The sequence below is a fragment of the Pelophylax lessonae genome, assembly GCF_965119305.1.
Source record: "Pelophylax lessonae genome assembly, chromosome: 1".
Classification (NCBI taxonomy): Eukaryota; Metazoa; Chordata; class Amphibia; order Anura; family Ranidae; genus Pelophylax; species Pelophylax lessonae.
The window spans coordinates 750,783,107-750,807,963 of record NC_138768.1 but is presented as its reverse complement, the minus strand read 5'-3'; the positions used below and the strand labels follow the sequence as shown (position 1 = coordinate 750,807,963).

The following is a 24,857-nucleotide window of genomic DNA, read 5'->3' as shown; positions in this document are numbered from 1 at the left end:
GCGAACGGAGGGATCACTGCTGCAATTTTGCTGGGTCTGGCAGGATGGCCTGTCAGCCATTATCCGTTACTGCTCCTAGGGACTGAGCCATTAGGAAGTGCCTAATCTGCTATCCTGTAGGCCTTATTGACCGTCGCAACCTGCTTCAAAAAACGCCAACGCTGAGCTGCTGCCCGGCCCGAATATAGGGGGGGGGGGGGGGGTGACACCATGTTTTACCGCACCAGGTGACACCAACCCTAGTGACGCCACTGATTGTCTGTAGAGATTCTAATATATCCTAAGCGCGGATTTCTCCATAAACCACACATTACAGCCATGAGCAAGTTTAAATTACATTTTTTCCTTTAGAAATGTCAGTATTGCTACAGCAGGCTACATACATCGCACAAATGTGCCACTTTACAGGCACATTAACCACTTGCCGACTGCTCACAGTATATTTACTGCGGCAGTCGGCCCCGGCCAGGCAGAGTGACGTAGGTCTACGTCGCTCGCCTGTCACTCCTTCTAGAGCCAACAGCGGGCGAGCATGCGCCCGCCGAGGCGCGCGCCCGCCTCGGCTCGTTCACGGAGGAGTGCGGGAGTGTGACTGGCGGACCCGCCTGTCAGTTCTCCCTGTGTAAAAATGAAGATCAGACGGTTCTACTATGTAGAACCGTTGATCTTTTTTTTTACACCAATAGGAATGTCCCACTACATTTAGAAGCACGCCCCTAGGACACACTTAACCCCTCCCTGTCCAATAAAGTTAACCCCTTCCCTGCCAGTGTCATTTTTGCAGTAACAGTGCATATATATAGCACTGATTACTGCAGTAATGTCACTGGTACCCCCAAAAGTGTCAAAAATGTCAGTCAAGGGTCCGATCTGTCCGCCGCAATGTCGCAGTACCGCAAAAAAAATCGCAGATCGCCGCCATTACTCGTTAAAAAAAAAACCACCAAAAATGACAAAAATCTTTCCCTTTGTTAGTAAACGCGATAACTTTTGCGCAAACCAATCAAAATACGCTTTTTGCAATTTTTTTTACCAAACATAGGTAGCGTAAAACAAATTGGCCGAAAATGTTAAAAAATTTTGATTTTTACATTTTTTTTTGGGGGAATTTTATATAAAAAAAAGTGAAAAATATTGTTATTTTTGCAAAAATTACGCTCTTTTTTTGTTTATAGCGCGTGATCAAAAAATCGCACAGGTGATCAAATACCACCAAAAGAAAGCTCTGTTTGTGGGAAAAAAAGAAGGTACAGCGTCGCACGACCGCGCAATTGCCCGTTAAAGTCACGCAGTAAAAAATTGCAAAAAACCCCCTGGTCTTTTAGCAGGAAAATCCTCCGGTGGTAAAGTGGTTAAGGGGACCCCCCAGGCACGATAGTTAAAGGAATTTTTCATTTTTTATTGTTTCACTTTAAGCAGCATTAAAAACACTGCTCCTGTAAAAACGATTGTTTTTAAAAAAATTTTTTTTGCATTTAAAACATTTCCCCCAGGGCAGTACCCAGACCTCCATACACTTTTTTTGGGCAATAACTTGCATTTAAGCCTTTAAAATAAGGACTTTTGATTTTTCATGTTCAATAGACTTTAATGGAGTTTGCATGTTCTAACAAACTTTTCCCCTGTTCGCGGGGGGTGTTCGGCTCATCACTACCAAGGACATATGTCTCATGGAGTCTGCACAGTCAGACCATGTTTTGGAGGGTTTTCACCAGCTGCTTCAGTTTACCTTCATAATCCGAAAAAATATATTGATAACATTAGTGTATGTGATTGGTTTATGTAAGCTCCTTAAGGATCACGTACTGTTAATAGTTTTATGGTCTTATTATGTTGGTAGCCTATCAAAGGAAGGTTAATAAAAATATTCTATGAGTTTATGTTTGCTTTACAACACAAACTACTACTACTACTACTAGTAATACTATTACTACTATTCTTACTACAATTCTACCTACCATATGTAAAAACTAATTTGCTAGTTTTTCATTTAGGATCACAATGCTACTTTGTAAATGTTCCCTTTTCCATTAGATTTGAAGGTTTGAGTGGATAAAAACACATAAAATACATTTTCATAACGATAAAACCAGAAAAAAATGTAATCTCCTCCTCTCTGCTTGTCATACTGCGCTTTTGACATACATAAAACTAAAGGTTTTTTTTATATAGTACAGCATACTTAATTCATGATCTTGTTGCAAAGCCAACTTTGTCTCCTGCTGTTTCATAATTCTGTCTGTTTTCCCAACTTAGCGTATATATTTTTCTAAGTCTTGCTTGCTTCCCTTTACCCTATCTGCCGTGAAAGTACACAAGAGTTCATACATTATTAATTGGCCATATTAATTTACAGGTTTTAGCTTAAGGGTAACCATAGCACACAGGAATTCATTATTTATCGCAGTTTCTGAGTAAGCTAGACATTTCCTTAGTAGACTTTATTTCCTTATGGGTGCTGATGTCATTAGTGGCAATAGGAAAGGAGTCCAGGAAACAAGGTGACACTCTGGCCCTGGACAATGTTTTGCTTTTACCCATGGATGGAGATTTGTTAAACATGGACATGAAGTCGGAAGGGGACAGGCAACCAAGGAAAGTCAGGTTCAGGATAGCGTCATCCTATAGTGGGAGAGTGTTGAAAGAGGTCTACACGGATGGGGATTCTGTGGATTCTGAATGTGCCAGCAGCTCGGAGACTGACCAAAACAGCATACCAAGTGAGACAGATGGGCACCACAATGGATTTTTAGGTTCAGAATTTGATGAAAGTGAAAATGAGCCAGACGATTTGTTAGTTCTAGCAAGAGCCACTAAGGACAGGGGATTTGCAACAAAACGAGTAAACATACTGAGTAAAAATGGAACAGTCAGAGGCGTCAAACATAAAGTCAGTGCTGGCCAAGCCTTGTTTGACAACTTGGCAAAAGTATTCCAGGTAAGCAAATAAATACTTTTATAGTTATTTATGCAGTTGAACTCCATTTATTTCACAGTTAATGCAGATATTGACTACAAACCTGAGTACTGGCCTAACCATTAAAAATAAACTCCTCCTTTTGGACAAAAACATACACAAATAACAGATTACACATGAATAAAGCAACAAACATGTATTTACCATTTTTGGAATAATTTGTACTATTCTGAACTAAATTACCTGTTGCCAGAATAGCAGATTTGGGAACTACTTATCACTGTATTGAATGTATTTTTAACTCAATTGGAGCATTAGATGTTCTCTCCCCCCTTGCCTTAAGTTACCAGTCAGGACACAGACATACTACTTGTTTCTACAATCATTTTAAAGCTTTGAAGTAGTTAATTGTAAGTGCAGAAAATCTCATTTTCAGCAGTTTATAGAGAGTGGATATCTATGATGTCTTTAGAACAGCAATGTAAATGGTACACCTTGGAAGGTGGGAGATCTAACCAAGATGTTTGACACAGGGAAAATCATCAACACCAAATATGAATCCTTTTGATTGTTTTTGTTATGGTTTAATATATATGTTGCAAAAAGAATATGTTTTATGATCACATGGTGGACTGTTATAACTTAACTTAGTGGTTCCTATATAAATTAAATAAAATACAAACGACCTGATATTGAAGCTTATAACAGCAATCACAATTGTTAGTACACCGTGCTTATTATTTTTGATTAATTCATATTTCTATAGCATTTTAACTCTCTAGGGACCTACAGCACTTTATCTGCTGCTAGGACAGATGGTGAGGCAGCCATCTTGGGCATACTTAGTATAATATTATAATAGGGCCAAATTTAGACAGGAGACAATTAACCTTCCAGCATGTCTCTGGAGTGGGGGAATAAACTGGAATACTAATAGGAAACCCATGGACGTTCAATGAGGATATGCAAACTACATGTAGATAGTGTCCCAACTATGACTTGAGCTGCAGACCTTAGTGCTGCACACTGGATACACTTCACGTTTTGATTTTTGCAATGTGCTATGGTAATACATGAGGTCACAGCAGCCCTGTACCATTTGATAGCTGTGTCCAATCACAGTAATCACAATGACATCACAAATGGATGCCAAACACAGTAATGACAGATTGCTTATACAGTGATCATCACTGTATAAGCAGTCAAAGTGTAAAAAAAAAAAAAAAAAAATCTTAATCAGTACATTGTCACTAAGATTACACTGCACCTCTCTGGTGATAGTATATATTCATAAAATATTCATACCCCCTTCACTTTTCTTATGTTATGCAGCCCGATAGTACAGTTCGTTTTTTTTCTCATGAATGTACACTTAGAACCTCATAATGACAAAAGGAAAACAGAATTTTAGAAATGTTTACAAATGTACGAAAAAGAAAAAATTGAAATTACACATTGTAATAAGTATTTAGACCCTGTGTAACAACCCCTAAAAATTAGCTCAGGTGCCCCCCATTTCTCTTTATTGTTGCTGAGATGTTTCTACACCTTAATTGGAGTCCACCTATGGTAGACCATTTTTGAAATAATTTGTACTGTTTTGAGTCAAGTTACCTGTTGCCAGAATAGCAGATTTTGGAACTGCTTATGACTGTATTGAATGTATTGCTAACACAACTGGAGGGTTATGTTTCCCCCATTGTCTGTACAAGCATTGACAGATGAGTTATCAGTCAGGAAACAGACATAATACTTGTTTTCCACATTTATTTTCAAGCTTTGAAGTAGTCCATTCTAAGGGCAGAACATGTCATTTTGGGGAGTTTATAAAGAGTAGACCCCTATGATGTCTTTAGAACAGCAATGTATATAGTACACCTTAGAAGGTGGGAGGTATAGCTGTGTTAAAAATAAATTGATTGGACATGATTTGGAAAGGCACACAACACTCTATAAAAGGCCTCACAGCTTACAATGCATACTGTATCAGAGCAAAAGCCATGTGGCCAAAGGAACTGCCTGCATAGCTCAGAGACAGGATTATTGCAAGACACAGATCTGGGAAAGGCTACGAAAAATTTTCTGCTGCACTGAAGGTTCCCAAGAGCACAATGGCCTCCATAATTTTCAAAAAGAAGAAATTTGTCATAACCAGGACACTTCCAAAATCTGGTTGCCCAGCCAGACTAAACAATCGGGGAGAAGGGCCTTAGTAAGAGAGGTAACTAAGAACCTGATGGTCACTCTGACTGAGATCTAGAGATCCTGTGTGGAGATGGGACAACGTTCCAGAAGGCCATCCCTGCAGCCCTTCACTGATCTGGACTTAATGGCATATTTCAAATGGCAACAAGATTCTCAGACTGGGCCGAAGGTTCACGTTTAATATGGCAATGATCCTTAGCACACAGCCAAGACAACACAGGAGTGGCTTAGGGACAGCTCTGTGAAAATTTCTTTCAGTGGCCCAGCCAGAGCCTTGACTTGAACCCTAAACATCTCTGGAGAGAGCTGAAAATGGCTGTCCAGCGACATTCCCCATCCAACCTGACCCACAAATCCAGGTGTGCAAAACTTCTCGCTTCATACCCAACAAGACTTAAGGCTGTAATTGCTGCCAAAAGTGCTTTAACCACTTACCGCCCGCCTGTCGTTAATTTACGTCGGTACTTTGACGCAGATAGCTGCCATAACCCCATTATTTTTCAAAATGGCGGACGGTCCTCTTTAAGATAAGGGTGGTCCCAGCGGCGGATTCGCCGCGGGATCACCCTGACGGTGCGGCGGAAGAGGTGCCCCTCCCTCCCGCCGTATCCCAGCAATTTTTTTTTTCTTTTTTAGTGTAGTTGTGAGGTCTGAGGTCCTGTCATGCTTATTTCTATTACAAGGGATGTTTACATTTCTTGTAATAGGAATAAAAATGATCAAAACATTTAAAAAAAAAAAACTGTGTAAATATAAAAAATAATAAATAAAATAAATAGAAAAAAAATAATTAAAACGTCCTGTCCCCGTTAGCTCCCGCGCAGAAGCGAACGCATACGCAAGTCCCACCCACATATGTAAACAGTGTTCAAACCACACATGTGAGGTATCGCTGCGATTGTTAGTAACTCTAAACTGGTAACCTGTAGAAATGTTTAAAATGTCGCCCATGGAGATTTTTAAGTACCAATGTTTGTCGCCATTCCATGAGCGTGCGCAATTTTGAAGCATGACATGTTGGGTATCTATTTACTTGGCGTAACATTATATTTCTCCTTATAGAAAAAAGTGGGCTAACTTTACTGTTTTCTTATTTTTTAATTGAAAAAAGTGAAATTTTCCCAAAAAAATTGCGTTTGGAAGACCGCTGCGCAAATACGGTGTGATAAAAAATATCGCAACGATCTCCATTTTATTCTCTAGGATCTCTGCTAAAAAAAAAATATATATATATATATATATATATATATATATATATATATAATGTTTGGGGTTTTTAAGTAGTTTTCTAGCAAAAAATAACTGATTTTAGCTTGCAAACACCAAGTGTCAGATATAGGCCCAGCCCTTAAGTGGTTAACAAAGTACTTGTGAAATTTCTGCTTTTTATTTTTAATAAATTCAGATATTTCTAAAATTCTATTTTCACTTTGTCATTATGGGGTACTGAGTGTAGAACATTTAAACAACTGTAGTATCAGGCTGCAACATAACAAAATTAAAAAAAGTTAAAGCGGAGTTAAAGCCTGGGAGGAAAAAAATTAAAAGTAAGCAACTACAAATGATAAAATAAATATTGCTAAATATAAAGTTGCACTCAACCAAAGTACACTAAATAGATAAACCAGAAAATAGTATAATAAATATAAATATAAAGTGCATAAGTGAAAATAAATTAAATAAAGTAAAATTGCAAATATGAATGCAAATAAATATATGTGACTTATGCAAATATGTGATCCACAATAAATATAAATAAATAAAAAATGACAGTCCACAGTATATATATGTGACTTATACACATGTGTGATCCACGGTGAATGTGAATAATTATGACAGTCCACATATTATATTAATTCAGTAGATGACAATCCATGGGATGAAATCCAATACCGGGTATTATGGATTGACAAAAAGACCAACTCTTGATGTGGATCTCCAACACCTCCACCAGAAAACCAAAAACACCCGGTGCACACTAGAGGCTTACCAGATGGAGCAGACCCCTTAGTTATAGGGGGTCAGTTCAGGCAGGGAATCACAGACCATCGATACCAGGTTTAAAATTGGCACCTCCTATACACCTCCAGATATGCCTCCTTATCGCTGATGATGGATTTCTCAAACACCGTAACCAGGAAAAACAATAAGGACTCTCATAGTGAAGTATGTAATAGGAACCAAATTTATTCAAAATCAGATGCACTTATATATATGGAAGACTTGTTTCAAGCATGAAAAATGCAAAGCCGCGGTCTCCGAGCGAAAACGCCGCTTCCGCGTTCCACCTGCATTTCTTCGGGACCCGGAAGTGACGAGGTAGCGTGATTGCAGTCCAACGTCCCTTTGGAACGCAGGTGGAACACGGAAGCAGCGTTTTCACTCGGAGACCGTGGCTTTGTATTTCTCATGCTTGAAACAAATCTTCCATATGCAAGAACACTTACCTGTACAGGGAGCCCACGATGTCGGCACCTGAAGCCGACCCATCCATCGGCTCCGGGTGCAGGTGACGGCATCCTTACTAAGGGAAACAGGAAGTGAATCTTTGCGACTTCACAGCCTGTTTCCTAATGCGCATGTGTGAGTCGTGCTGCACTTTCTGAATGGTCCTGCTGTCTTCTGGGACCTGTGTGTGTCTCCCAGAAGGCAGCGGGAGGAAGGAGGAGGGGCTGCAAATGATGTAGGTCTCCACGGCACCCTTATATGGAAGTGGGAGCAGGTACCTGTTTTTGACAGGTATCCGCTCCCCCCTGAAATGTGGCACCAGAGGAGGGGAGGAAGCACTTTTGGGTGGAACTCCGCTTTAAAATGGGTCTGAATACTTTATAAATGAACTGTATATAAACCATGCCTTGAAAAAGTATACATACCCTTTGAAATTTTCCACATTTTCTCATGTTACAACCAAAAAAGTAAATGTATTTTATTGTGATAGACCAACACAAAGTGGCACATAATTGTAACATGAAAGGAAAATGATAAATGGTTTTCAGAATTTTTTACAAAAAGTGTGACATGCATTTATATTCAGGCCCCTTTACCCTGATACCCCTAACTAAAATCTAGTGGAACCAATTGCCTTCAGTAGCCACCTAATTAGTAAATAGAGTCCACGTGTGTATAATTCAATCTCAGTATAAATACAGCTGTTCTGGGAAGTCCTGAGAGGTTTGTTAAAGAACCTTAGTGAACAAACAGCATCATGAACGCCAAGGAACACACCAGACAGGTAAGGGATAAAGTTGTGGAGACTTTAAAGCAGCGTTAGGTTATAAAAAAATATCCCATGCTTTGAACATCTCACGGAGCACTGTTCAATCCATCATCCAAAAATGGAAAGAGTGTGGCACAGCTGCAAACCTATAATGACATGGCCGTCCCCCTAAACTGACAGGCCGGGCAAGATGAGTATTAATCAGAGAAGCAGTCAAGAGGCCTATAGTAACTCTGGAGGAGCTGCAGAGATCCACAGCTCAGGTGGGAGAATCTGTCCACAGGACAACTATTAGTCATGCACTCCACAAATCTGGCCTTTATGGAAGAGTGGCAAGAAGAAAGCCATTTTTGAAAGAAATCCATAAGAAGTCTCACTTGCAGTTTGCGAGAAGCCATGTGGGGGACACAGCAAACATGTGGGGAACACAGCAAACATGTGGAAGAAGGTGCTCTGGTCAGATGAGACCAAAATTTAACTTTTTGACCTAAAAGCAAAATGCTATGTTGGTGTTATATGTGGTGTAAAACTAACACTGCACATCACCCTGAACACACCATTCCCACCATGAAACCTGGTGGTGGCAGCATCATTTTGTGGAGATGCTTTCCTTCAGCAGGGACAGGGAAGCTGGTCACAGTTAATGGGGAAATGGATGTAGCAAAATACAGGGTAATCTTAGAAGAAAACCTGTTAGAGTCTGCAAAAGACTTAAGACTGGGGCAAAGGTTCACCTTCCAGCAGGACAACAAACCTTAAAATACAGCCAGAACTACAATAGAGTGGTTTAGATCAAAGCATATTCATATGTTAGAATGGTCAGGCCAAAGTCCAGAACTAAATCCAATTGAGAATCTGGGGCAAGACTTGAAAATTGCTGTTCACAGATGCTCTCCATCCAATCCGACAGAGCTTGAGCTATATTAAAAAGAGGAAAGGGCAAAAATGTCATTCTCCAGGTGGGCAAAGTTGGTAGAGACATACCTAAAAAAACTTGCAGCTGGGGCTGAATAAAAATGCATGCCACACTTTTCACATATTTATTTGTAAACAATTTTGAAAACCATTTATCAATTTCCTTCCACTTCACAATTATGTGCCACTTAAAATTCAATAAAATAAATTTACGTTTTTGGTTGTACCATGACAAAACGTGGAAAATGTCAAGGAGTATGAATACTTTTTCAAGGCACTGTATATATATATATATATATATATATATATATATATATATATATATATATATATATTGTGGCAGGTCGAGTCTGTGTCACTACTTAAAATGGCAGTCTAGGCCAGATTTTGCAGGAAACAGGCACACTAATGATGTAGGTGTGTGTTGGGATTATGTTAGAGACAGAGTTAACCCCCGTACACACGATCAGATTATCGAATGATCTGTCGTCCGTTTTTTGTGGCATGCTAGTCTGATGTGGAAAGTGAAGAGGTTATTTTCATATGAATTTTCCCCTACGACAGAATTCTACTTTAGAAGTGATGTCATGTGTTGGATTGTTTTGTATGTGTTCTTTCGTCTCTGAGCATGCCTAGTCTTGCTCTTAAGAAAATCGGACGTTGTTTTGACGGACGACAAAAATTATATAGTCTGAACATCAGGATTTTGTCAGCCGAAAAGTCGGAGTCGGCTGTCGAAAGCACCATACTAACTATCCGAAAATCGACAGATTGGTCATCGGGCGAATTTTCCCTACAGATTTTCTTATCGTGTGTACGGGCCTTTAGAGGTGAGTGGCCTCACCCTCTCGAGGGGGTCAGTATGTGAAGGGAGCTGTAAGGTGCACACCGCATCATACTGTCCAGGCCAAGTCAGGTGCGAGCCTGTGAGGATGTAGCAGCTTGGAGCTGCAGGAGAAACAGTCACCCTGACAGAGGTACAGTATTTTGTGCACAAGCACTGGGACTGTGTGTTTGACGGTCTGGAGGACCAAGGCAGGAAGCCTGAGCAGTGAAGCTGCAAAAAGAGCCACGAGGCTGAATATTGTTTATCACATTATTGGTGAGATCCCGATGCGTGAGAAGACATCCATGTGAACTTTTGTGTTTCTTTTTGCTTTTTTTTTTTTACATAAAAGTGGGCAGAAAAAGCCCTGAAATGTACTTATCACCACCGCACCAGTCAGTGTCCCTAATCATAAAAGATAGAGGAAAGGCAGCCAGCGCTAAATAAAACCAATGTTGAAGCTGTTAGCAAAATAAGTGCAATAGACTAACATTCAAAAAAAAACATAAATCTATAAAGTGCAAATGTGCAAAATAGGGTTGCCACCTCCTCCCTTTAAACCAGGATACACAATAATTACACAGGTTCTGTGGCTGATTAAGGTGGTAATTAAACTCACTTAGTGCCTCATGTGCATTATATTAGCCTCAGAACCTGTGTAATTACCGTATTTATCGGCGTATAACACGCACCAACGTATAACACACACCTCAATTTTAGGAGAAACATTTCAGGAAAAAAGCTTAAATTTGAAATAAACAGCTTTGAACTCAGAACATTTTTTTTTAATCAAATGACGTCTCACCAGTGCCCATGAATGCAGCCTCATCAGCGCAGTGCCATGAATGCAGCCTTGCCAGCGCAGTGTCCATAAATGCAGCCAGGGCAGTGTCCAGCAATGCAGCCTCGCCAGCGCAGTGTCCATAAATGCAGCCTCGCCAGCGCAGTGTCCAGCAATACAGCCTCACCAGCGCAGTGTCCAGTAATGCAGCCTCACCAGCGCAGTGTCCAGCAATGCGGCCTCACCAGTGCAGTGTCCAGCAATACAGCATTGCCAGCGCAGTGTCCAGCAATGCAGCCTCGCCAGCACAGTGTCCAGAAATGCAGCCTTAAATGAAAGCTCTATTTGTCACAAAAAAATGATGAAAATTGAATTTGTGTACAGCGTTACGTGACTGATTAAATGTAATTCAAATTCTGAAAAATGGCCTTGACTGGAAGGAGGTGAAACAGTCTGGACTTGAATTGGTTAAAGCGTATTTCCCCCTTCCTCTTCAGTTTAGGAGTAAAATGTAAGATCAAGTATAAAGTCAAGCAGCAATTTTTTTTTTTTTAAACTTATGCTGTGAATGAAGACATGTTAAAATATAAAGTATGTGTTATCCCAATTTGGCTTCAAAAGTGTATATACACTTTAAAGGTTAAAAATGTTAAAGTAATATTTTTTCACTATTTATACAAAATATATAGTGTACAAATAAACAATTCCTACAGAATTCCTACAACACAGAATTCAGAGAGTACTATGGGATTTTAAAAGCATCCATAGCAGGAATGGTTTACTTTTAGACTCTCATTTTTTAATTGAAACTACTTACAGAGCCCATTTACAATAGCAGCAGAGAGGCGCAAGAATGCAGATAAGTCATTCCTCTGCTTAGAGCAGACCTTCAGTCATTTTTTTATCTTTCCATCTATTAAATCTTCTGCCCTTTTTTTTACTTTGGATAGTAAAACATTTTTTTTTCTGCCAGTAAATACCTTATATAGCCCACTTCCTCTTTATTGTCTGGTAATTAGCCTAGGCTAATGACATTATGCACAGCTCTCTCTCTCACTCTCGTGAGAGTTTGCCAGCAAGGGAGGAGGGATGAATCATAGGAGAGTCAAGAAGAGCTGCAGAGCTGGACGAGGGCAGAGATAACAGGAGACTGCAGAAATCCACAAATATTCATCAAGAGACGGCAAGCAGTGGTGTGAGTGTGTTTACCTGTCTGTATATATGTGTGTGTGAGTAGTATATATCTGTGTGTGTGTGTGTGTGTGTGTGTGTGTGTGTGCGTGCCTCTGTGTGTCTGTGTAAATCCAGGAAGTGAACAGGCAGCAGCTTCAGCTGCCCACAGTTAAAATGGCTGCAGCCAGACTTAGTGGAAGGAGAATTCTGCAGCATATTTGGCAAGTACAGAATCACAGTATATATAAAATAATATGCAAAGTGGTTGGAGGGAAGCTTCAGAATGGAAAATACATTTTTATTACAAATGATGTGAGCAGACTGAAGTTCCTCTTTAATTCAGTTGTGCGTGTGTGTAAATCTCAGATTTAGCTATTGAGATTTGTAAACAACATTTTTTTCAGTGACGCACAAAAGGAAATTCACTATGCTCAAGATTCTTACAACCTGCTTCACAAATGCATGTACAAAGTGAAACCCAAAACTGCATGTCAAAACATATGACGTTTATCTAGCCTTTAAAAATACATTGGCATTATAATAAAAATACGAACAAAGTTAACTTCGGACAATTCAATACAAACTTACTTGAACATCTCCTTCCATGTTGAGTGCTGCCTGTCTGTTGGCTGTCTATTCCTACAACTTTCTGTATTCCCTGCATGCTTTCTAGCTTCTCCTCTTCTGTTTACTTTCAATGTCTAAGGACTTCATATCCCATGGAACCTTGCTGCCTGCAAGCAGTAATTCCTATACTGACTCCTCCATCTGAAGCTCCTCCTCCCAGCACCCCTGTAGTTCAGAAGGCAGGCTCTGTGAAATGTGTGACACTGCAGTGCCAAACTCACAGGACATTGTAAATATGTATCAAAGAATTCAAGGAAGAAAATATCTTTGTATCTTCACAAAGTAAGTTAACCACTTGCTGCCCGCCAGCAGTACATATACTGCGGAAGGCTGGCTCTATTGCACGAATTGACGTACCTCCTGTACTTCATTTTGTGCAATAGCCAGTGGGGGGCGCGGGGGAGTCAATCAGCGGGCCAACCCCAAATACTCCCCAGAGACAGAATGGCAGTCTGCCTATGTAAACAAGGCAGACTGCTGTTCTGTCAGAGATGAACACGGGGATCTTGGGACACACTTAACCCTTTGATCGCCCCCTGGTGTTAACCCCTTCCCTGCCAGTATCATTAGTACAGTAACAGTGCATATTTTTAGCATTGATTACTGTAGTATTATCACTGGTCCCCTCAAAAGTGCCAAAAGTGTAAGTTAGGTGTCCGATCTGTCCGCCGCAATGTTGCAGTCCCGCTAAAAATCGCTGATCGCCGCATCACTAGTAAAAAAATAAATAAATAAATAAAAATGCCATAAATCTATCCAATAGTTTGTAGATGTCATAACTTTTGCGCAAACCAATCAATATACTCTTATTGGTAGCAGAATTGAGTCTAAATTGATGAAAAAATTCGATTTTTAAATTTTTTTTATTGGCTGTTTTTTTATAGCAGAAAGTAAAAAATATTGTTTTTTTTTTTTCCAGAATCGTCACTAGTTTTTTTTTTTTGTTTTATAGCGCAAAAAATAAAAACCACAGAGGTGTTCAAATACCACCAAAAGAAAGCTCTATTTGTGGGGGGGAAAAAAAGAACATCAATTTTATTTTGGGTACAGCGTCGCACAACCGTGCAATTGTCAGTTAAATAACTCAGTGCCCTATCACAAAAAATGGCCTGGTCATTAAGGAGGTAAAACCTTCTAGGCCAAAGTGGTTAACCACTTCTGGACCACCCACTGCATATATACTGTGGCTCAGCTGCGCAAAATCACATACATGTACGTGTTTTTGTGCAGGGGTTTTTGGGGGCGCACGCGCAATGCCCGAGTGCCGCTTCCGCTGTGATTGGACACAGAAGGAACCAATAAGCAGGTCTAGTGGGCCGCATTGGTCGCTGGAACCCGCCGATCGTTTGGCAGAATGACAGAACACTGATCTGCCTATGTAAAAAAAGGGGGACTGCTGTTTTGTCACATTGGAGAAGAGAGATCTTGTGTGTCAGCTAAGCTGAAACACAGATCTCCCTTTTCCTCTAGTAAATTCAGTCCCCCTACAGTTAGAAATCACACCCTAGGAGCACCCTTAACCCCTCGATTACCCCTAGTGTTAACCAATTTTATTTTGGTACAGCATCGCACAACAGCGCAATTGTCAGTTAAAGCAACGCGCTGCTGTATCCCAAAAAATGGCCTGGTCATTTACATGGTAAAAACTTTCGGAGCTGAAGTGGTTAGCAAACTTCAAGACTGTTCAAATTAACCACTTCTGGACCGGAAGGTTTTACCCCCTTAATGACTAGGCCATTTTTTGAAATTCGACATTGCTTTACTTTAATGGACTTTTGCGCAAACGTGCAAATCTGAACCCAAATAAAATTGATGTCCTTTTTTTCACACAAATAAAGCTTTCTTTTGGTGGTATTTGATCTCCTCTGCGATTTCTATTTTTTGCGCTATAAACATAAAAAGAGCGACAATTCTGAAAAAAAAACAATATTTTTCACATTCTGCTATATAACATTCCCAATAAAAAAAAAATGTAAAAATCAAATTATTCATCATTTTAGGCCAATTTGTATTCTGCTTCATATTTTTGGTAAAAAAAAAAAAAAAAAATCACAACAAGCGTATTTTGATTGGTTTGCGCAAAAATTATCGAGTCTACAAACTAGTGGAAAGAGTTATGTCATTTTTATTTTATTTTTATTATTTTTACTAGTAATGATGGCGATCTGTGATTTTTAGCGGGACTGTGACATTGCGGCGGACAGATCGGCCCCTAACATTTTTGGGGGGATTATAGATATGCTTTAAAACTCAATTTAACAGCTAAATATCTTCCAGGAACAAAAAAAAAAAAAAAAAGGTGTTTAACGTTTTTCTAATTGATTTTCTTTAGAAAGTAGTCACATCCTGAGTAAGAAAAAAATATGTCCCCTGCTGTAGAGAAGATATGTCCCCTTCTGTACTTTCCCTCAGTGGGGAAGTAGCGGCCTCTCTTCGGTGGTCCAACATGCCCCTGCTGTGACAACCCATATATAGCACCTCTGGCATAGAACCCTGCTCTACGGTCGTTCCTAAAGAAGCATGTGGCGGGAAACGCCCGTAGGGCAGGGTTATATGCCAGAGGTCCAGAAGCCACCATTCTTTTCAGTCTGGTGGCTTTATATGTAAGTGCTATATATGCGTTGTTGCACTGTATGGATCTCCATTTGTTTTTTTGAACATTGTTTTAATTATTTTGGTTATTTTAATAAATACTACACCATGAGGAGATCTTTTTTGTCTCTTGCCTGTTAATTCGCCATACTGGTTTTCTGGATTCAACATCTGAGGAAAGTATGTCCGGTGAAGGGATAAGAAGATCATTCCCTGCTTAATTTGTCTGGCTTCACCCTACATGCTTTCAGCTGTCCTGATAAGACAGCTAATGGGTCTGGTGAGTGTTCACTTTTTACTTTGGTGGAGGAACACTAGCTGGTGTCGGTATTGAATTACATTGACACAGAATATCGTCATCCGTTTGAATTTATGGTTCGATTGGACTTTTTGTTTCATTGATGGACTGGATTTTCACACACTTTTCATAATATTGGTTTAGCGCTGCAACCTTTATTTATATTGTAGATCCTTATGTGCCTATTTTCATATGCTTTATGTTAAGTTTTATTACTTCCTTTAATTATTAAATTATTTACAGTCTACATTTAGAGGCGCCTGTTCTCTTTCTAAAGCCTCGTACACACGCAACGAATTTCCGCCGACCGGTCGCCCGTCTTTTGTCCAGAGTGTGTGTCTGTTGGTTGGAATGTGCTCTAGACTGCACACAAATTTTCCCGTACGACAGAATTCTATTTTAGAAGTGATGTCATGTGTTGGATTGCTTTCTATGTGTTCTTTCATCTCTGAGCATGCCTAGTCTTGCTCATAAGATTTTTCCCCGTCGAAATCTGTACTAATGAGACGAAAATCGGACGTGTGTTGACGGACGACAAAAATTATATAGCCTGCACACCAGAATTTTTTTGGCCGAAAAGTCGGAGTCGGTTGTCAGAAGCACCATACTAACAAGCCGAAAATCGGCAGATCGGTCATCGAATGAAATTTCCCGGCCGAAAAGTTTCACCCTCTCCAGTAAACTTTGCAAATGTAAAACAGGGATTTTTTGTTCACACATATTGCAATACATGTTTAAGCTGCAACAAAGTAATCCCTCTTCTGACCAGTTCTACACTTTATGGGCTATAGTCTAATCTGGGAAGAAGAATAACAGCCAATCAAAGCTTTGAGAAAGATGAATCATGGTGTGGGTACATTTTGAGGGTCCCATACACTGTGGTGCGTTATAGCTGTTATGTTTACTGTTGAGTTTTATTCATCATGAGTTTTTAATGGGACATTTCTTCAGCTGCTCTTTTCGTCCAAACCTGATCTATTGCTGGATTCTATTCCTGTAGCACAAATGCCACCTAAAGACTTCTCTGAAATCTTTAACCACCTGTTGTCTATAGGCCTTTTATAAACAGCCTAAACTTTAAGACAAACAAGCTCTTAGCTTTTCAGTAAAAGTGATTCATTTTTATGGTGATAAGTAAGTGAGCCACCTACTGCCCCCCCCTCTTCCGCCACCTGTTGTGTTCCTATGCTTTCCTGTTCCTCCAGGGAACCCAGGAGTGTGGTAAAATCTGTCAGGATGCTAATCTCAGGGTACATTCCATGCCCAATCTTCCCTGTGACTAATGTGTGGGCAGATGCCTACTTTTCTGTATTGTATATGCTATGCCATGTACAGATGTTTTTTCTTTAAAATCTGTTTCATGCACTGTGTATGGCTGCCCCTGGTGCACAAAGAGTTCATATTTCCACTTTCTGTTGCTTAGTCATGTGGATCTCCAGTATTTACATGTTCTAGCTTTGGGAGGTTGTAAAAAAAGGAGATCGGCATAGGTAGGGGTTGTCAGGCTGTCAGTGGTAAGAGGACAAGTTTTGCAGAATGTAAGACATTTTTGTTCTACAAGGTACCTCCAGCAGGAATCCAGTTGGGGTTCTGAAGTATGGACTAAGCCACATATGGACTTTGCTAGTTTGAAGCATGATGGGCCAGGGCCACCAGGGGCACCACAGCCGTTTTTCGATGCAGTATTGACAAGTGGATATATTGGAGAGCCTATGTTTCTCATATGCTATGTTTAGAAGAAATTCTTTAATTAAATTAAGTGTTAAGTCTTTGTCTGGTGGTGTATGCAAGGTCTATCACAGAACACAGTATATAACGGTATGAGGTGTCCTAGGGACCTAGCCTGAGAGTTTTGGAAGAGAGAGGCCTTATTGATTAAAGTACAGTGCTGGGCTTCATGAAGTACACAGCAGTGCAATGCTAAACTAAAGAATAGAAGTGAGAAAACCAAGAGTCAGAGTCAAGTGTAATTATTAGTGTCAAAGGGAGAAGCAATGGGCAATAACTGGCGGAGTCCAGTGCAAGCTAGGCAGCATAGCCTCAGAAATGCTGAAGTCAAAGATGTTCTGCCGAAGTGTAAAACAAGTGGAGTGCAAAGATTTAAAGAGTTAAACTAAATGTCCATACAAAAATAGGTGTCGTCCATTACCTGAGAGTACCACCTTAATGCTGTTTAGGTAAACACCTCTGTTGGCCTCTAGGGGCATGAGCACACACATCTTCTGTCTCCACCTGAACCTGCTTACAGTTTGACCTGAAAGTGACAAGTTACTTCCAGGTTCAGAGCTGACATTCCTCAGTTACTGTGGCCAGGGAAGCAGTTATTTGAGTAATAGAATTCTATGGGAAAGCGTGGGTAACCCACACAAAAACTGCAGGTACACTGTGCTGCACCTGTGATGAGGCCAAACCACAGTGTGGCAGTGTGAAAGTGCTCCTAAAGGAGAGTGGTAGGGGTATGAAATTCTGTATTATATAGCAAAAGCTGACTACTTACATATACTGTATAATGCAAATTTAGACACCTAGGACTTTACTTAAAACTGCACAGTTTTCATTTACTTCACAATGTTCTTTGCATACTACTTTCTGACTGGATGAGCGCTATGTCAATGGCTTTGACAGGTCATCTGACCAAGTTTTTCTCCTTTTCCTCATCAGCTAAAATGTATTTAGCGTTGTTTGTTTTGGGACTTAGTGTATTTAGTTACCTCCAATCCCAGTTGACACATTCTGAGGGGAAACTCGTAGGGCGGAGTCAGCGGTGATGTCAGTGCATACAGACCGCACTTCAGGTGGCCGTACGACTACAATTCTCTGTTCTATTATACAAGAAAATAGTCTGTAAGTGCAATCTTTTTTATTAAAGTTTTTGTTTTAAACTACACATAGAAGAGCACTTCCACAACTCTGATCCCAGACGCATGTGGAAAGGCATCCAGTCAATCACAGACTATAAACCTACAGCTCAACTAACCAGCAGTGCCTTCCAACCGAACGAACTTAATCACTTTTTTGCTCGTTTTGACCAATGCATAGGACATTTTACACCAACCACGGACTCTGCTACTGCTTTTAGCTCACTTTCACTCTCAACAACGGATGTCTATTCAGTGTTTAGCAGAGTGTATGCACGCAAGGCAGCTGGCCCGGATGGCATACCGGGACGTGTTCTCAGAGCATGCGCTGGACAATTGGCACATGTTTTTTCTGACATTTTCAATCTGTCACTGGCCCAAGCCACAGTACCAACATGCCTGAAGACCACTACTATCATACCAGTGCCTAAGCACTCAGCTGCTGAGCACCTGAACGACTTTCGCCCAGTTGCACTCACCCCTATTGTTATGAAATGCTTTGAGAAACTGGTCCTGAATCACCTCACTGCGGGCCTACCACCTACACTGGACCCACACCAGTATGCCTATCACCCGAATAGGTCAACTGAGGATGCAGTTTCCACAGCTCTTCATTCTGCTCTCACCCACCTGGATAAGAGCAACACATACATCAGAATGCTGTTCATTGACTTTAGCTCTGCATTTAATACAGTTCTCCACACTGTACTGATCACTATGCTCAGTGAACTGTGTATCTGCACCTCCATTTGCAGATGGATTCTGGACTTTCTCACCAACAGACCTCAATCTGGTATCCTCAACCCTCATTCTGAACACTGGCATACCGCAGGGCTGTGTTCTGAGCCCACTGCTCTACTCCCTGTTCACCCACGATTGTGCTCCTCTGTATAAGTCTAACATCTTCATCAAGTATGCGGATGACACCACCGTGGTCGGCCAGATCGAAAACAATGACGAATCGGCCTACAGGGAAGAGATCCGTAATCTGGCAGTATGGTGTGCCACCAATAACCTGACTCTCAACGCCACAAAGACCAAAGAGCTCATTGTGGACTTCTGGAAATCCAACAGCGGGAGACATCTACCAGTCAACATCAATGGAACCGAGGTAGAGCGAGTCTCCAGCTTTAAGTTTCTGGGAGTTCACATCTCTGAGGATCTGTCCTGGCAGCAGAATACGTCAGCTCTGGTAAAAAAAAGCACAACAACGTCTGTATTTCTTGAGAAGTCTCAAGAAATCTCATCTGTCCCCGGGGATTTTAACGAGCTTCTACCGCTGCATCATTGAGAGCATCCTGACCAATTCCATCACTGTATGGTACGGAGGCTCCACTGTGTGTGAACGTAAAGCACTGCAAAGGGTGGTTAAAACCGCTCAACGCATCAATGGCACCCAACTATCTGCCATTGAGCACCTTCACCACAGTAGATGTCTGCGCAGAGCTCACAACATCATCAAGGATTCTTCGCATCCCAGTCATAAACTGTTTAACCTCCTTCCGTCAGGAAGGAGATACAGAAACTTGCGCACTAGAACCAGCAGGTTCAGGGACAGCTTTTTTCCATCTACCATCATATTATTGAACTCAAAACTACACCGTTAATCATTACAAAACAAACGCAAACAAAAGACTGTATGTAACCTCTGTCAGTACATTTGCACTATTTATATCTGTATTTTTATCATTACTGTACATTCTGTCCAACATTTCACACTCATTTGTGTATATAATGAATGTGTATGTATATATGTATATATATATATAATGTATATATATTTTTTAATCATGCTAGATGGTTATTTGCACTGTAAATATGCTAGATATTTATCTGCACTTTTGCACGACCGCTACATTTTGCACTTCTGGTAGATGCCAAACTGCATCTCGTTGCTGTTTACCTGTACTATGCAATGACAATAAAGTTGTATCTATCTATCTATCTATCTATATGGTAATGCACTATTCAGTCCTCCTTTCATTTTTACATCCACCTGTGAGCCGGGAGTCTGTGAGTTCCATACAGGCAGAAACACAGATCAGTGTTCTTCTTAGTTATAATCAGCATATATGTGCATTGAACCTTGGGATCTGGTAAGCGGCTATTTCATTACTTGAGCACGAAGGTGATGCACTGGGCATTTTGAAAGCTATTGAATGTCATAATTTCAGCACCAATTCAATACTATTTGGGACAGTTTGACTGGTTTTTACCAATCACCAATATACAGTAGCTCATTTGGGACTTTTTTTCTTGCTTTCACTTAATACTTTATACTATTTTTTATTTTATATTCATTGTGATGTTTACATGTAAGAATATTTGCATACAATTATGTTTTTGCATAACAGTTTCGTTAACATTGTGGAATCTTATTTGTGTTTTCTATGCACATTTTTTTAAATGTATCACTGATAGGAAGTGTGGTTTCTTCAAGGCACACGCTTCATTTATCTAACATTGTCTATAAGCCTTGGTCAGCTTGGCAGTGTGCAAATACTGAAGCAGCGCACTTTATTTTCATTTATCTTTTCATCTCTCTCCTGGTGTTCAGGGAGTTTCTGGTGCAGTGGTCTCTATATTTAATTGGCCAGTGCACCCTTAATCCATTTTTCCCATGTGTTTAGGCACATCGGTAAAGCCCAGCTCTGTCCTGGATATAGTAGTTTAGTCCTGTAAGGCCATATTGCTGATTTAGAAATCATCCCCAGATTATTATTACCATTGTTAAACATAAATAGATCCTTATAGCTTCTTAACTATAAATTGTTTTATTTTGGTGGCTTTTTTGTTTTTGCTCTAATATATAGGTGCAAAGTATCACTTGCTCTACAGAGAAAAAAAAAACAAAATAATTCACTTTGCAGATACATTATTTATGTAGATATTTACTTGAGACAGCAGGAGTAAAGGCAGCAGACAGTGATATGGTAATTTATCAGATTCTGTTGAACATATGTTGTCCTATCCTTGTAAATATTCATGAATGTAAACTCTGCATTCAGTTTGACAAATGCCATACAATTATAATTCCCTGGTTTGGAGGTCTGCATTGGGCCATGTTACCTGACACCCCTTAGAAAGATGAATAGAACCATCTCTCTCACTGACTATGCTGTATTTCCTCAGTACATACATATATTTTCACGCTGAGCACTAATTGGCTTTCTTTTGCCAGTTTAAAATAGTGGAATGTATTCAGCTACTAACATTATTAACATTTTGCAAACTGCATGCTGTATATCAACAAGCATTTATGAAGGGGTTAAGTTAAAGGATTGCAAAATATTCATCAGAAGTCAGTACTCTGATGATCCGATTATGCTGAATGCATGATAAATGTTCTGCACATTCTGTAGGACATAAACACAAGCTTTGATAATTATATGGTGGTGTATTTGCACAATGCCCAGCACCTTGTTGAATAGTACTGCTTGACTTTTCTGACAATTTTCATAATGAAAAGTGGGGCAGTGAGAAATAAAATTAATGTTGTAAACAATATTAGTACATATAGGAGATATGTGATGAGAAATACACTATATTGTCAAAAGCATTGGGACGCCTTCCTTTACATGCACATTAACTTTAATGGCATCCCAGTCTTAGTGCATAGGGTTGCAGGAGTAGCAAATTAAGTATTGCTTGGAAAGGGGAGCAAGGCGAAGTAGGAATGGGTGGAGGTAAGGGAGTGGGAAAATTCAATGGCAGAGTTCAGGGTTCCAAGGTGTCTGAAAGGGAAAGACATGTCTTTGATGTCTGCTAGTGGAGCATTGGTATTTGGTTAGCTTTCCAAAACTTTCACACCCAAGCGCTCACTCCAATGGGAAGAACAGGCATGCTGCTCTCCTCAGGCGGGGAACTCCAATCAGAAGTGCATAGGAAAGGAAGAAAGAAAGAAGGTGCAAACACCTGGTGCATTACCCTTGGACACCTTTTAAAAGTTTTAATTAAAAAGAGCTCTGAGGAAGGGAGTGTGTCTCCCAAAACGCGTTAGCGGTCCAACAACAGGGATGAATACCTCCACATGTGGTGGACTCATTCAATGCGATCTATGCTCTTCATGTCTGTGAGTATGTTTTTGGCTTTTTAATTAAAAGTTTTAAAAGGTGTCCAAGGGTAATGCACCAGGTGTTTGACCCTTCTTTCCTTCTTTCCTATGCATTTGGTTAGATTTGTAGGACCAGTACTCTGGTTTGGACATATAGGTGATCCAATAATACCAGGTGTTTCTGAATCTCTCCTCATGATGCTGAAGTGACTAGGTTAGGTCCTCCATACGCATCAGATTGTTGATTTGTATGAACCATTCACATATTGTTGGTTGTGGAGTGTGCTTCCAAAGGACTGGCTGCATTGACGAAATGGATCAGCATGTTTTTTTTTTCGTGTCTGGAGTTAGTTTTTAATCTACTTCTGTAAATGTAATCACTTGAAAGATATGTCTTCATCCATTTTGAGTCTATTTACATCACAGTACATGTGTGCGCATAGTACCCCATGCGATACTTTTCATGCGTTGGAGCGAATGCAATCTTATTGTTTAAAAACATATTAAGTTATAGCACACGGATGTGAATCATAAAAAAAAGCATGACATTTACAGGCAGTAAAGTGTGTGTGTTTTACTGCAGAAAAACAAACAACCGTGAATAGGTCCTAAAGGGAACTTGTGCCAAGTAAGCTTTTCAGTTGCCATTGTTGATCTCCCTATGAAAATACTAGCCTGATGGTTTTGTTGGTCCTGTGGCATCAATGTCGTTGAGTTGAACAAGTACATCACAGAAAACCTAGAGTTAATGTGTTTCTACACTTTCAGTGCAGTTACACTTAAGCTGGCAATACATGGATCAAAATTCATCCTAACCCTTCTGAACCGGCCAAATCTTGCTCCATGTACAGTGGTTAAACAGAAACAGAAAGGCTACAGGATCTGTTTCAACTTGATGTGCCACATCTAAAGAAATCATATAAACTTTTTTTTTTTGTAAATATAGAGGGCTTTTTTATGCACCCAAAAAGACACAAGAACCATAATTATAAAATGTTTTTTTTTTTATAGCAAAGACCAAAAAAATCATCAGAAGTAGTGCAAGGGCTAATCATGAAACATTGGGTCAAAGATGGAGAGTTAATGATCTCACAATACATAAACAGAATATACTTGATTTGACACTGTAATCCCGAAGATCACTGATGGGTACACCCATCCATCAAAATAAACCACTTTTACATGTAAAAACTATATAAATGTAGCACTGCTGAGAATTACACTTTCTGGATTACGCTGGGTTACCCTTATCAACCGACAGCAGATAAACAGCAATGAAAGTTCTTGGCTCAGGCTCGGTTCACACTATTGCGATGCGGGAAGGCTGCGAATTCGCAGCCTGTTCCCGCATCGCACACGCACCCCCGGCAGTTCACACTGCCATATGCGATCCGCTGGGGGTGTCAATGTAATCTTAACGACACCCCCAGTTTGATCGCATATCGCAGTGCGATCGTGCAGTTCGCACAGGATCGGATCGCACAAGTGTGAACCGCTGTGCGATCCGATCCTGATGCGGCAGCAAAAATGCCTCCTGTGCGTCTTTGCTGCGGGTGCGGTGCGAATTTAGCCATAAAAACTGTATGGCTAAACTCGCACCGCACAGCTGATCGCATGTCATGTCGGAGCAGTGCGCTCCGACATGACATGCGAACCCGGCACACGCAGTAGTGTGAACTTAGCCTTTGTTAGTATTCAATCCAGGGGATGTTGTTTTTGTGTTTTTATTTGGAACTGGGACAGGAGAAGGGATGAGTGGGATACTCCAACTATTAACTATTCACAGTCTGAAGGACAGCTTACTGTAGAATCTGGCAAGGCCGCTGCTTCACCTTCTCACTAAGTGAAGATACTTTAAATATTCCTGTGTAAACATTCTCTTCAGGGTTCTGAAACTGGCACCCCCTTTACTCTCAATGCTTGTGTGCTGACACCCATCTGCTGACCCTAGCTTCTGGACTGGTCTCCTTCCCGGCAGACCCCTGGGCAAGTTCCTCTGTACTCATGGACACTGTTTTTCCAGAGTCACCGTTGCCTCCAAACTCCACCTGTCAGCATCCACTGGACCTCTAGGTTCAGCCACACTTTCCAGTTCACCATGCCGAATGCCTGTGACCACCTTCCACAACTTCAGGAGAGGATACAGCCGTCACCCTCCTTCTGGGACTTGGCTTCCCACCCAAAGACACCCTACCACATGTGCCCTTGGCTTTTATAGCCCATTCCAGGATGCACCACTGTCTGTGTCATCCCACTGGGACAGCTACAAAAGCCTGTGTGTCACTAGTTGGGTTTCCTCCACTGTCCAAGAAGCCCCCCTATTGGACACAGTGGGGACACCCCTCAGCCCAGATGAATCACAAATGGATACATATAACAGGCCTAACTAGAAAT

General features: G+C 40.5%; 1 protein-coding gene across 1 annotated transcript in view; it reads left to right on the top strand.

Moving 5' to 3' along the window:
- Positions 1 to 2,539: 2,539 nt before the first annotated feature.
- The window catches only part of GRXCR1 (glutaredoxin and cysteine rich domain containing 1), a gene marked incomplete at both ends in the record, with an annotated part of 83,695 nt that continues 61,377 nt past the window's right edge, over positions 2,540 to 24,857 (top strand). Inside the window, one exon of the mRNA XM_082249520.1 lies at positions 2,540 to 2,938. Within this exon, the coding sequence (XP_082105646.1) occupies positions 2,540 to 2,938 (399 nt within the window). The remainder of the gene's footprint in view (positions 2,939 to 24,857) is intronic.